The sequence below is a fragment of the Physella acuta genome, unplaced genomic scaffold, assembly GCF_028476545.2.
Source record: "Physella acuta isolate Inbredline_101_S28 unplaced genomic scaffold, ASM2847654v3 ptg000302l, whole genome shotgun sequence".
Taxonomy (NCBI): Eukaryota; Metazoa; Mollusca; class Gastropoda; family Physidae; genus Physella; species Physella acuta.
Genome location: NW_026731821.1, coordinates 2,957 through 17,001, shown reverse-complemented (window position 1 = coordinate 17,001; position 14,045 = coordinate 2,957). Strand labels below are relative to the sequence as shown.

The 14,045-nt window shown below is 38.0% G+C and overlaps 1 protein-coding gene and 1 long non-coding RNA gene across 2 annotated transcripts; both read right to left on the bottom strand.

Annotated features, from left to right (window-relative positions):
* Positions 1-835: 835 nt before the first annotated feature.
* LOC131939933 (uncharacterized) lies at positions 836-5,283 on the bottom strand. Its single transcript, XR_009386501.1, has 3 exons — positions 5,162-5,283; positions 1,539-1,719; positions 836-935 (listed from the first exon to the last, which is right to left on the bottom strand). It is a non-coding gene; the product is annotated as an uncharacterized LOC131939933 (long non-coding RNA).
* A 5,254-nt stretch (positions 5,284-10,537) lies between these two features.
* On the bottom strand, positions 10,538-12,909 carry LOC131939920 (uncharacterized; the record flags this gene model as incomplete). Its single annotated transcript, XM_059298457.1, has 5 exons — positions 10,538-10,782; positions 11,648-11,785; positions 11,979-12,038; positions 12,209-12,268; positions 12,724-12,909. Coding segments are annotated over 5 exons (689 nt in total), but the record flags the coding sequence as incomplete, so codon positions are not given.
* Positions 12,910-14,045: the final 1,136 nt, after the last annotated feature.

Below are 14,045 nucleotides of genomic sequence, written 5' to 3'. Positions count from 1 at the left end.
CATTTCATTGAATGAAAGCGCTAACAGAATATTGCTACAAACACAGTCTGATACTTACTAAAACTTTACCAAACGTGTTTAAAAACAAATAACAAAGCCTTGAACATTATTAATTATTTTAAAAAGACAAAGAAGCTAAAGACGCAAGAATAAAATTTAGTTATACGAAAATCTCGTTTGTTTTAAGTTATTCTAGAATTACATGGAACTTTGAAGCTGAGATTAAGTTTAAAACGTAGTTGACAATCACGTTTTTAAAAAATCTATATGTACCAAAATATGCAACACACACAAATACACACTCACATATATATATATATATATATATATATATATATATATATATATATATATATATATATATATATATATATATATATATATATATATATATATATATATATGCAGTTTCGTAGTTGTGTACATTGCTACAATATTCAATTTTCAGCAAAGCAGTTAAACTCCCTACGTCTAAAGGTGTGAGTTTTACATTATAAAATATTTAGCTGAACAAAACCGTAAGGCAATCTTCAAAGTAGTATTAACAGCAAGGAAGACAATTGTGATTTTAACACTAGTTACAAGTACAATAAATACAACTACACTGACGGCTGTGTTTGTTCCGCAGGTTGTAGATAAAATACAAAATATCGACGAAAAATATTTATAAGACACGTTTTTAAATTAATATCTTGAACTTTGTGAGATGTAGGTCCAGGGGTGAAGTGCTCTTTCTAACAATGGATAGAGACAGCCAGCCATCGTGTGAAGGTACCGCACCCCACCTCACCACTCCTCAGATCATTTTAGCTGAGGTATCAGAAGGTACCTTCTAATTGACACGAGAAATTTCAACGCTGGCAAGAAGGTAAAAAGAAATTTCCTATTTTTCATCTGGTTTCTCTTTCACTGGCTCGTTCGAGCTGTTTATGGGTCTAAAAATGGAAAAAAAACGGCAATTATATATATATATATATATATATATATATATATATATATATATATATATAAAGAGAGAGAGAGTGAGAGGTTTATGTTACCACCCTGACATGAGGTGTCCACTGATTGTGTGTGTTGTGTGCTCGAACGACAGGTACCCTCTTTTTGTACGGGTCTACAGGAAATTCCCGAAAGACACTGGATCGAATGCCGTTTGCCCGAAAGCCGAATCCCCAAATGGACACTTGCCCGAATGCGACAAACGCCCGAGTGTCTTTCAGGAAAACGTCCGGCTTCCTTCTTGTACATAGTTGAAGGCCCTTGGTTGAATGTGTTTACGTAGAACGAGAAGTGTTCATGTGATGACCTAGTTGACGGGTGACAGAGAATGTCCTAAGGTGTATGGCAGTTGTTTGGCGTGTGGTTTTGTGAAGAGGACGTGGACGAGTGTGCTAAATATTGCATATTAAACTCCTTTGTAGTATTATGTGGTATTTAGACTGTTGTATCGTAAGCTATACATTTCATAGTCCTCAGTACCCATAGACAGAAGAACCCAAAAGTATATAAATTGCATATAAATTGATTAAAATACATACGCTTTCTTACGAGCGCTGATTTTTGCCACCACACAGAGTATTATGAAAAAGCATGGGATTGTGAAAACGGCAACGAAGAATGTTTTACTCATAGTTTCTGGGGGGGTCGATTCGTAATTTGAAGATAGCAGGATTGGGCTAGCTTTGCTGTTTGTTTCATTTTTGACTTTCTTGTCATACTCTTGATTGAACAAAAAAAACAACAACAAGTTAATGTATTGTTGGAATACGTTAGTGAGCACATACTTACTAATGTGGTGGAATTCACAGAACTCCCATGTTTTTTCAACCAAATTTGACAACGTGGTGCGGTGGATAAGCACAAGCTGGCTTAAAGTCTAGACAGTGGCAGAGGCGTAGCGAGGGGGGGGGGGGGTGCGGACCGCACCGAGTGATACCATTTAGGGGGGTGACACCAAGGCAAAAAAAGATAAATATATAGAGAAAAATGATAATTCCACTTAATTAAGTGATTAATTCGAGTGTTAAATAGTCTTTTTAGAGGTGTAAATCGAAAGTTTGAGGATGGGGGGGGGGGGGGTTCAAATCGAAAATTGAAAGGGGGTCGCTACGCCTCCGGGGGGGATGACACCATTAAGTGCCGCACCGGGTGACACCCGACCTCTCTACGTCACTGGACTGTGGGATGTGGGAATTATCGTCGGGAAAGTGGGATGTAGCAATTATCGTCCAGACAGTCAGATGTAAGACTTACCGTCCAGACAGTCGGATGTGAGACTTACCGTCCAGACAGTCGGATGTGAGACTTACCGTCCAGTGGGATGTGAGACTTACCGTCCAGTAGGATGTGAGACTTACCGTCCAGACAGTCGGATGTGAGACTTACCGTCCAGACAGTCGGAAGTGAGACTTACCGTCCAGTGGGATGTGAGACTTACCGTCCAGTGGGATGTGAGACTTACCGTCCAGTAGGATGTGAGACTTACCGTCCAGACAGTCGGATGTGAGACTTACCGTCCAGACAGTGGGATGTGAGACTTACCGTCCAGACAGTCGGATGTGAGACTTACCGTCCAGACAGTCGGATGTAAGACTTACCGTCCAGTGGGATGTGAGACTTACCGTCCAGACAGTCGGATGTGAGACTTACCGTCCAGACAGTGGGATGTGAGACTTACCGTCCAGACAGTCGGATGTGAGACTTACCGTCCAGACAGTCGGATGTGAGACTTACCGTCCATTGGGATGTGAGACTTACCGTCCAGACAGTCGGATGTGAGACTTACCGTCCAGACAGTCGGATGTGAGACTTACCGTCCAGACAGTCGGAAGTGAGACTTACCGTCCAGACAGTCGGATGTGAGACTTACCGTCCAGACAGTCGGAAGTGAGACTTACCGTCCAGTGGGATGTGAGACTTACCGTCCAGACAGTCAGATGTGAGACTTACCGTCTAGACAGTCGGATGTGAGACTTACCGTCCAGACAGTCAGATGTGAGACTTACCGTCCAGACAGTCGGATGTGAGACTTACCGTCCAGACAGTCGGTTGTGAGACTTACCGTCCAGACAGTCATTTGTGAGACTTACCGTCCAGTGGGATGTGAGACTTACCGTCCAGTGGGAAGTGAGACTTACCGTCCAGAGAGTCGGATGTGAGACTTACCGTCCAGACAGTCGGATGTGAGACTTACCGTCCAGACAGTCGGATGTGAGACTTACCGTCCAGACAGTCGGATGTAAGACTTACCGTCCAGACAGTCGGATGTGAGACTTACCGTCCAGACAGTCGGATGTGAGACATACCGTCCAGTCGGATGAGAGACTTACCGTCCAGGCAGTCGGATGTGAGACTTACCGTCCAGTGGGATGTGAGACTTACCGTCCAGTGGGATGTGAGACTTACCGTCCAGACAGTCGGATGTGAGACTTACCGTCCAGACAGTCGGATGTGAGACTTACCGTCCAGACAGTCGGATGTGAGACTTAACGTCCAGACAGTGGGATGTGAGACTTACCGTCCAGACAGTCGGATGTTAGACTTACCGTCCAGACAGTCGGATGTGAGACTTACCGTCCAGACAGTCGGATGTGAGACTTACCGTCCAGTGGGATGTGAGACTTACCGTCCAGACAGTCGGATGTGAGACTTACCGTCCAGACAGTCGGATGTGAGACTTACCGTCCAGACAGTCGGATGTGAGACTTACCGTCCAGACAGTGGGATGACACCATAAAGTGCCGCACCGGGTGACATCCGACCTCTCTGTGGGATGTAGGAATTATCGCCAGGAAAGGGGGATGTAGGAATTACCGTACAGACAGTCGGATGTGAGACTTACCGTCCAGACAGTCCGATGTGAGACTTACCGTCCAGACAGTCGGATGTTAGACTTACCGTCCAGACAGTCGGATGTGAGACTTACCGTCCAGTGGGATGTGAGACTTACCGTCCAGACAGTCGGATGTGAGACTTACCGTCCAGACAGTCTGATGTGAGACTTACCGTCCAGACAGTCGGATGTTAGACTTACCGTCCAGACAGTCGGATGTGAGACTTACCGTCCAGACAGTCGGATGTGAGACTTACCGTCCAGACAGTCGGATGTGAGACTTACCGTCCATACAGTGGGATGACACCATAAAGTGCCGCACCGGGTGACATCCGACCTCTCTGTGGGATGTAGGAATTATCGCCAGGAAAGGGGGATGTAGGAATTACCGTACAGACAGTCGGATGTGAGACTTATTGTCCTGTGGGATGTGAGACTAACCGTCCAGTGGGATGTGAGACTTACCGTCCAGACAGTCGGATGTGAGACTTACCGTCCAGTGGGATGTGAGACTTACCGTCCAGACAGTCGGATGTGAGACTTACCGTCCAGACAGTCGGATGTGAGACTTACCGTCCAGTGGGATGTGAGACTTACCGTCCAGTGGGATGTGAGACTTACCGTCCAGTGGGATGTGAGACTTACCGTCCTGACAGTCGGATGTGAGACTTACCGTCCTGACAGTCGGATGTGAGACTTACCGTCCAGACAGTCGGATGTGAGACTTACCGTCCAGACAGTGGGATGTGAGAATTACCGTCCAGACAGTCGGATGTGAGACTTACCGTCCAGACAGTCGGATGTGAGACTTACCGTCCAGACAGTCGGATGTGAGACTTACCGTCCAGACAGTCGGATGTGAGACTTACCGTCCAGACAGTCGGATGTGAGACTTACCGTCCAGTGGGATGTGAGACTTACCGTCCAGACAGTCGGATGTGAGACTTACCGTCTAGACAGTCGGATGTGAGACTTACCGTCCAGACAGTCGGATGTGAGACTTACCGTCCAGACAGTGGGATGTGAGACTTACCGTCCAGACAGTCGGATGTGAGACTTACCGTCCAGTGGGATGTGAGACTTACCGTCCAGTGGGATGTGAGACTTACCGTCCAGACAGTCGGATGTGAGACTTACCGTCCAGACAGTCGGATGTGAGACTTACCGTCCAGACAGTCGGATGTGAGACTTACCGTCCGGACAGTCGGATGTGAGACTTACCGTCCAGACAGTCGGATGTGAGACTTACCGTCCAGACAGTCGGATGTGAGACTTACCGTCCAGTCGGATGTGAGACTTACCGTCCAGACAGTCGGATGTGAGACTTACCGTCCAGACAGTAGTCCCCGTATCGGTTGATCTCACAAACTTTGCACTCTCCGGTGATGCGGCAGTTTTGGCCCAGGCATGTTATAGAACAGATGTTGTCGCATTCAGTCCCATACCTCAACCACAAGCAGGCTGCACAAGAAACAAGGTATCTCAACCACAAGCAGGATGCACAAGAAACAAAGTACCTCAACCACAAGCACCCTATAAGAAACAAAGTACCTTAACCACAAGCACCCTATAAGAAACAAAGTACCTCATTCACAAGCACCCTATAAGAAACAAAGTACCTCAACCACAATCACCCTATAAGAAACAAAGTACCTTAACCACAAGCACCCTATAAGAAACAAAGTACCTCAACCACAAGCAGGCTGTACAAGATACAAAGTACCTCAACCACAAGCAGGCTGAACAAGAAACAAAGTACATCAACCACAAGCAGGCTGCACAAGAAACAAAGTACCTCAACCACAAGCAGGCTGAACAAGAAACAAAGTACATCAACCACAAGCAGGCTGCACAAGAAACAAAGTACCTCAACCACAAGCAGGATGCACAAGAAACAAAGTACCTCAACCACAAGCAGGATGCACAAGAAACAAAGTACCTCAACCACAAGCAGGCTGCACAAGATACAAAGTACCTCAACCACAAGCAGGCTACACAAGAAACAAAGTACCTCAACCACAAGCAGGCTACACAAGAAACAAAGTACCTCAACCACAAGCACCCTATAAGAAACAAAGTACCTTAACCACAAGCACCCTATAAGAAACAAAGTACCTCAACCACAAGCACGTCGCAGAAAATCAACAAAAACCAACTCGTCATGTTCCAGTTCTATAAACGCCTTTTCTTACAATTCTGTTAGAAAATCTTTGTCTATATCCATAGATTCGTTATGTTACACTTCGATAAACAAACCATGTTATAACAAAGTCTTTCCAATCTCTATACCAGTCATTTAGTACATCCATCAACATGTTTTTGCACACTTCTATAAACATCATCTACATGTTATCAAGCCCCATCATCCCCTCCTATCCTAGACGTAAACGTTTCCCTATTATTAACAGAAACCTTAACTATAACAAGCAAGCTGAATATTATTCCGACTCGTCTACTAGTACTAACAGCCAACTTGTCAATAGAGGCTTACAAAGACGTACCGAAATACATTTGCCAACTTCTAAATGTTAGTACCAAGTTACATTTTGTCTAGTTCTGAATAAAATAAACCGAGAGTGATCTCCCCTAAACTTTCTCTAATATTCTTATATAACACTGCGGGGGATGGCAACTCGGGATATAGACATCTATATACTACTAAAAGTCAAGTTTGTTTACATGTTTGAATATTTATTTGTTTGCCTGATCGAAAATTGTGATATGTTCGACTCTATCTGGAAAGCTGTAAAATAGTATGCAGGTAGAGAATAATTTTTTAATGCAGACAGACTGTTGATCACAAATTAATTTAAAGACGTTAATTAATTAATTGATTTATTCATATGCAGAGTAACCCATTTTTTTTTAAAATGTTAAAACTTTGCCTAAACTTTGTGGGAATAGTGACGTCCCTTGATGTGTTTACTTTTTGGTTCAATAAAAATGGCGGACTCATCATAGACTTTGTGGCCCATACAAAAGTTTAACGCGTTACAAAGCTAATTTTCTGCCGGCTATAACTTAAACAATACGTCCGTTTGCTGTATTTATTACGTTCCAACACTTATATCAATTTTCAACTGTCTTTTTCATTTAGTTTTACGATAAATTTCTCTAGATCTAAAGATCAGCTGTCGAAGGGAAGTTATGAATCTAGCCTAGATCTAGCCTAGATCTAGATCTAGATCTAGATTCTAGGTCACTACTAGACTCAGTGTAAATTCTAGATCTAGACTTAATGTAAATTCTACATCTAGAATCTATTTCAGGCCTTAATACATCTAGAATCTATTTCAGGCCTTAATTATTTTATATAAATCTTTGTTTGGCTAATTTAAGATTAAATTTAATTTGAAAGTTACTACTACTAGATCTATGCGCGGAGACTCAAAAGTATAGTATAAAAATTCATTTGTGACGTCACGAGTAAATAGCTAAGTTGGTAGCGTAGCCCGCTCTCATGTGGGTGGCACAGGTTCTAGACCAATATGTCAATGATATTTTTTTTTCAATATTTTTTTTTTTAGATGTGAATGATAAAGTTGCCTATCTGAACTTGGCAGGATACAGGGCAGGTGAAGTAGAGTTCATCTGTTTCTTTGTCCTAAGCATATGAAAGGATAGTGTGGTCAGAGACATGCTCGGCTGGAATCGTTTTTTAAACGATAAAAACAAGTTGTCTGAGACTTGGCGGGACACTGGGCAGGTGAAGTAGAGTTGAGTAGGTCACATGTGACGTCAGTATATGAAGGGATAGTCCGAAATCGGTGTTTTCGGTGTTTTTAAAAGATAAAAAACATATTTTTGAATGTGGGGTCTGTTTTTTGTGACCATAAGTGACACTGCAGTAGCGTAGCGAGGAGGGGGGGGGGCGGGAGGGGAGGCGGGGGGGAGGCGGGGGGGGGGGAAGGGGAGGCGGGGGGAGGTGGAGGGGGGGCGGGGGGACATATGTTGGGGCGCCAAAATGGTTTGGAAAAATAAATTGAAAGGTTGAGGGGGGTGCAAATCGAAAGTTTGAGGGGGGGGGGTTGAAAATCGAAATCTTGGGGGGGGGGTTAAAATCGAAAAGTTTGTTCCCGGGCGCCGGGAAGGGTCGCTATGCCTCTGAGTGACAGACGTGATGTTTTTTTATGGATGACCCCCCGAAACCCACAGTTATCCAACGGATGACGGGTATTCTAGTTATTTTTAATTTCTTAAACTTTTTAAAATAGAATATAATCTCGTGGAAAAAAAGAATTGCGCGTCAAGCGAACGCCAAGCAAAATGTGTATAAAAGTGCGGGATATTATTAGTACTTTATAAATTCGTATGCGGTTGTTTTTTGTTTTTTTTTTTTTTGGAGAAATCGTAAATAACGAAAATTACTACTTTCGGTCAACGACGGAATTTACTCAAAATTTGATAAAGGCAGAGAGTTAGATATTTTACTCACATGTGAAATTTCATTTATCTATCTGAAATAGTACTCAAGTTATAGGCTTTTGAGAAATTGAAAGTAAAAAAAGTTCCATTTCCGGTTATTGGAAATCGCTTAAAAGTTGATACGGATCTATGATTTTGATATGATACTTATAAATGAAATTTCATCAACATAGCTGCAACTCAAGTTATCGTGTTTACAGACACACACACACACAGACAGACAGACAGACACACCTAGACATACGGACAAGATTGCAAAACTATGTTTTTTTTAATCAGTGAGGTGTAAAACGTCGAGATTTGTAAAAATTTCGTTTTTTTTTTTTTTGCACAATTACAAGATTTTCTCTATACTTCGTATATACGAGAAAGTAAAAAAAAAGTTGTTTCCTTTTCGAACCTAACGAACAATGGGGCAAGTGAAGTAGAGTTCACTTGTTTCTGAGACTTCGGCATTTGAACGAATAGTGTGTTCAGCATTATGCCCATCCGCATTTACTTAACGTAAGCGAGGTATCCTATTTCAAAACAGTGAACATTAATGACAACCGTATTTCTTCATAACAACATTATAGTGTGCTCTATGATACGTACCACCAAATGCCTGTACTTCACATAATGACAAAAATTCAAATGCTTTGATAACAATCCGAAACGCCTCTCGCTTGGGCATGATATCGATGTTTAGAATATTGGAGCTTAAATTTGAAATCCTGTGTTCGTATACCATTCTCATTTCAGTATCGTATATCGCCACAGACACATTTTTCATAATTCTTTTTATTTTCCCTATTACAAAAAAAAACATTGTTTATATTTTTCAAACAAATATTAAAATATTAAGTACATTATGTGAATGTTTCTCAAACGAGCCATATTTTGTTTCATAATTCTTATAAAGATGGGTTTGTTGAATTATCTAGCTGCTATGTGTTTAAAGATAAATAGAAGTACTATAGAAGTTTGGCTGACTGCCGTTTTATCCTACATGGGTTGGAGAATTACTCGTTGGTTTTATATGGAATTCAAAAATGTTCTATCAAATAATCTAAATACAAAGAGACTATTACTTCCGTAGTATTGTACTCGTCAATAAGTTCTAGGTTTAAAAGTGCGAACATAAAATATTTTAGTATTTTAACGTGAAGATCTCAAATAGAACCATACTATTCACAATTATAATTATTTGTTGAGCGAGTTTAAAGGATAATAAAGTAATTCATATTTCTGACACAATCCTACCGCGTGTGTAGATTATCGTTTGTTTAATGAGTATAAAGGATTATAAAACAAGAAAGATTATCAATGTGTTGATTGAGTTTAAAGGAAAATAAAGTAATAAATGTTTATAACATAATCCTACCGCTTGTCTAGATTATCTTGTGATGAATGAGTTTAAAGGAAAATAGAATAATAAATGTTTATAACATAATCCTACCGCTGGTCTAGATTATCTTGTGATGAATGAGTTTAAAGGAAAATAGAATAATAAATGTTTATAACATAATCCTACCGCTGGTCTAGATTATCTTGTGATGAATGAGTTTAAAGGAAAATAGAGTAATAAATGTTTATAACACAATCATACCGCTGGTGAAGAGTATCATTTGATGAATGAATTTGGGTCCGAGAAATTGAACCCCCCACATGGCTTCCTCTCCCTGCTTCCAAATATAGAAACAGTTTTGGTCGTTCGTATTGGCGTCGGTCGGCATGTTGATACTTGATGTTTGAGTTAACGTTACAGGTTTTTTAACCCGAAATCTTTCGTCTACCATCATAATGTTTCTACCTAGAAAATATTTCATATTTTTCAAATAAATATTTTTAAATGTAAATTAAGGTATATGGACTAATTATCTCAGACAAAATATCCTAGATAAATATCTTAGAGGAAATGTGCCAGATACATTTTTTTTCCGAAAATGATCACAGAATAAAAAATCTCACAGTAAAAATGAATTCTACTGTTATTTTTTTAATTTAACCTAAAATTTCAAAATCTTCATTTTTCATTATATATTTTGGATTGTAAAATCTAAGCATAAATGTTTTATTTTCATTAAATTTTTTTGACATTCACAATTTTGTCAAAGTATTATTAAAAGTATTTAATATATTTTGAACATTATAACGATATATAAATAGAAATCAACAAACAAGGGGCGTTTGAATGAGAGGATGCGAATAGGGCTGGTAAGTAGGTAACCAACCAGTTCTACGGCTCAATTAAACCTACATGAGCCATAGAACTGGTTAGTGACCTACTTACCAGCCCTATTACCAATCGAAGATGGAGATTGACAGAGAGTTAGAGAAAAAAAGCTGTGGCCTACCACCATTGATATTGAACTCGCAAATCTGGGCAGGTTGTTTAAAATAGACCGTGATTTGGTTGACGGGTTCAACCAATTGGCACTCTAACGCTAGCGTGTACGTGTTCTGTGGATACTCAAATATTTCCCTGCATTCTCCTGCCGTTGTTTTGTTGGAGACGAATTTATATATTCTAGAGCTCGGGATTACTGAAAAATTAACAAATAAGAAGAAACCAATGTAATGGAGGCCTACAGGGTTTTTGAAGAATCTTTCCATGTGAGGTGGTAACCGCCCCACACTCTTAGCCAGGCCCGCCCTCCTCCCCCCCCCCCCCCCACCCCAAGTTAAATAAAGCCTAGAAGTAAAATATTGGAGAAGATTCAAGAGACAACCAGACTAAATATTTATTTTAGTCTTGAATGTATTTAGATTATCCATTTCACTCCTCCATTGCTGATCCGATGCACTTTGCAGTTAATTAACGGGCCCAACAACAAAATAATGTCAAGTAATTTTACAAAGACAGGTGCTAAATCCAACTTTTTTAAGGTGTTCCGTTTAATCACAAGGAGGGGGAGGGGTGTATCTGTTTGCGCCAAAAGCTAATCCCAGATTCAAAATTATGAATTTTCGGCGCGGATTAGTTCATAGGCCGCCAAAGGCGATCCGGGGGGAAGGCACTCAGCAACAACAGGTATAACAACCTTTGGCGACTTAAATGATATCAGGCCGCAACAACAGGTATAACAACCTTTGGCGACCTACATGATATCAACCCGCAACAACAGGTATAACAACCTTTGGTAACTTAGATGATACAAGGCCGCAACAACAGGTATAACAACCTTTGGCGACTTACATGATACCAGGCCGCAACAACAGGTATAACAACCTTTGGCGACTTACATGATATCAGGGGCGTCACAGTGCGTGAATATAGCCTCCGTCTATGGTACGTTCGTCTCAGGCCATCTATTGTAATAACCCACCGTTTTTCTAGTGTAGGGCGCTCTTTAAAAAGAACGTAGACGCTTCGTATTATATTTAAAGTGCGGGCTCAGCAGTTTTTACCTTTGTAAAAGGTCATGATAATAGATTCGAAATACACTGCCTTTCTGAAGTATACCACAATAAATGTGTCTTCAACGCATTTTCCATTGATTAAAATCTCAGGAGGAAAAACTCCATTCGCAATCAATGTCAAGTCTCCTGTCAGATACATTAAAATAGTTTACGTTATATGTTATTTAACAAAATGGCTTTTTTGTTTAAACTACTACGTAATATATAAAAAAATAAAACAAGTATTATAACTAAGTTTTAAATATCGTATAAGTATGTGTACACCACGATACAACTATATAAAATATATTATCAAAAACCGTCGTAAATTTGGACTTACTGTACATACATCGATGACCGAACCATCCAAATTGACATTCGTTAAGGGAATGATTTGTGCCTGAACAAAAACCACAAGTTAAAACAAAATCATTCATGATTTAAATATTATAATTTTTGTCTTTCAGTAATAGTTTACAAGGCATGACTTCTATGACAAAAGATTTCAAGAAACGACAAATATATATTGTTGTAATTAACAATTCCAACAAACAAACAAAAAATACTCACCTGTTTCCAAGATAATATTCTCTGAAACGTCTTTTGTAGACGTTTTATTTGATGCATTGACTGAAAATAAAAAAAAAGATCATTTTAAAAACCGAAAACATGTTTTTAAATCTTTGGCCGCATACCCCTTAATTCCCTGATCGAGTTTTTAACCATGCGAGGTGAAAATTTGACTTAGATGATGAAAGTGGAAAATAAATGGTAATTATACTTTTCAAAACTTAAATATAGTCTTTTCAATTGTAATACATGCAAAAAAAATTACATGCAAAAAAACAAAAACACGGTTAACAATAACAATTTGACATGCTTATTATTTTTATTTTTTTTTAAATACAAAAGTAGAAGTGTTAGTAAAATCTCAACACAGTCTAACGACCATTTATATAACTGTTAATTTTAACAATGTTTTTAAATAGTATTTTCAGCATGTTTTACTAAATCTTTGAGCGTAGTGATGCTGCATTTTGTCTTTCAAACTCCTCAAACGGAAGGTTTACTAAAGAAAATCTTACATTGGCAAACTCCGGGGGTAGACCAGTTATTTGAATTATGGTGGCTCTCTCGACAAACGATGAACATCTCCCCTTTAACTAGGTAGTTATCAGGGCACAGCAGCTTACAGATGCTACCAACTAGTGGATTACACGGCTCTTTCCATTCCCCAAGTACAAGCTTAGGGGGGTCATCGCATTTTGTGTCTAATAATTAAAAATGAACATTTATAGATATAAATATGTTCTCACACAGACACACACACATATATATATATATATATATATATATATATATATATATATATATATATATATATATATATATATATATATATATGTATATATATATATATATATATATATATATATATATATATATATATATATATATATATATATATATATATATATATATATATATATTTATATATATATATAATATATATATATATATATATATATATATATATATATATATATATGTATATATATATATATATGTATATATATATATATGTATATATATATATATATATATATATATATATATATATATATATATATATATATATATACATATATATATATATATGTATATATATATATATATATATATATATATATATATGTATATATATATATATATATATATATATATATATATATGTATATATATATATATATATATATATATATATATATATATATATATATATATACATATATATATATATATATATATATATATATATATATATATATATATATATATATATATATAAGACCACATGTTACAAACCACAGAGATTTTTAGTTAGTGCCATATTCATGTAGCACGAGTATATATATATATATATATATATATATATATATATATATATATATATATATATATATATATATATATATATATATATATATATATATATATATATATATATATATATATATATATATATATATATTTATATATGTGTGTATATATACATGTATTTATTTATTTATTTATCAAGCACTGTTTTTGCTAGACCTTTGCATTGTAATTTGTAGAAACCCCAAATATTTAAAGCATTACAGAATTGGAAAAGAGAGCAAAACTTATTTTTAACGACATTAACAAAAAATACATAAACTGTAGTACGGATCTTATGTTTCAATCTGTTGGGCGTCCCTAAGTAAACCTTGCTCTGGTGCGAACTTGACAGACGTTAAGAAACTAAGGCGGCTGAGCACACTATCCCCTTGTGTGCCGTGGTCGTTAAAAGAGGTTAACGCTACTTCATCTACCCTATGTGTCTCGGTTACATTCATGCAAAAACATGATAACAGTCGAAGTTTCA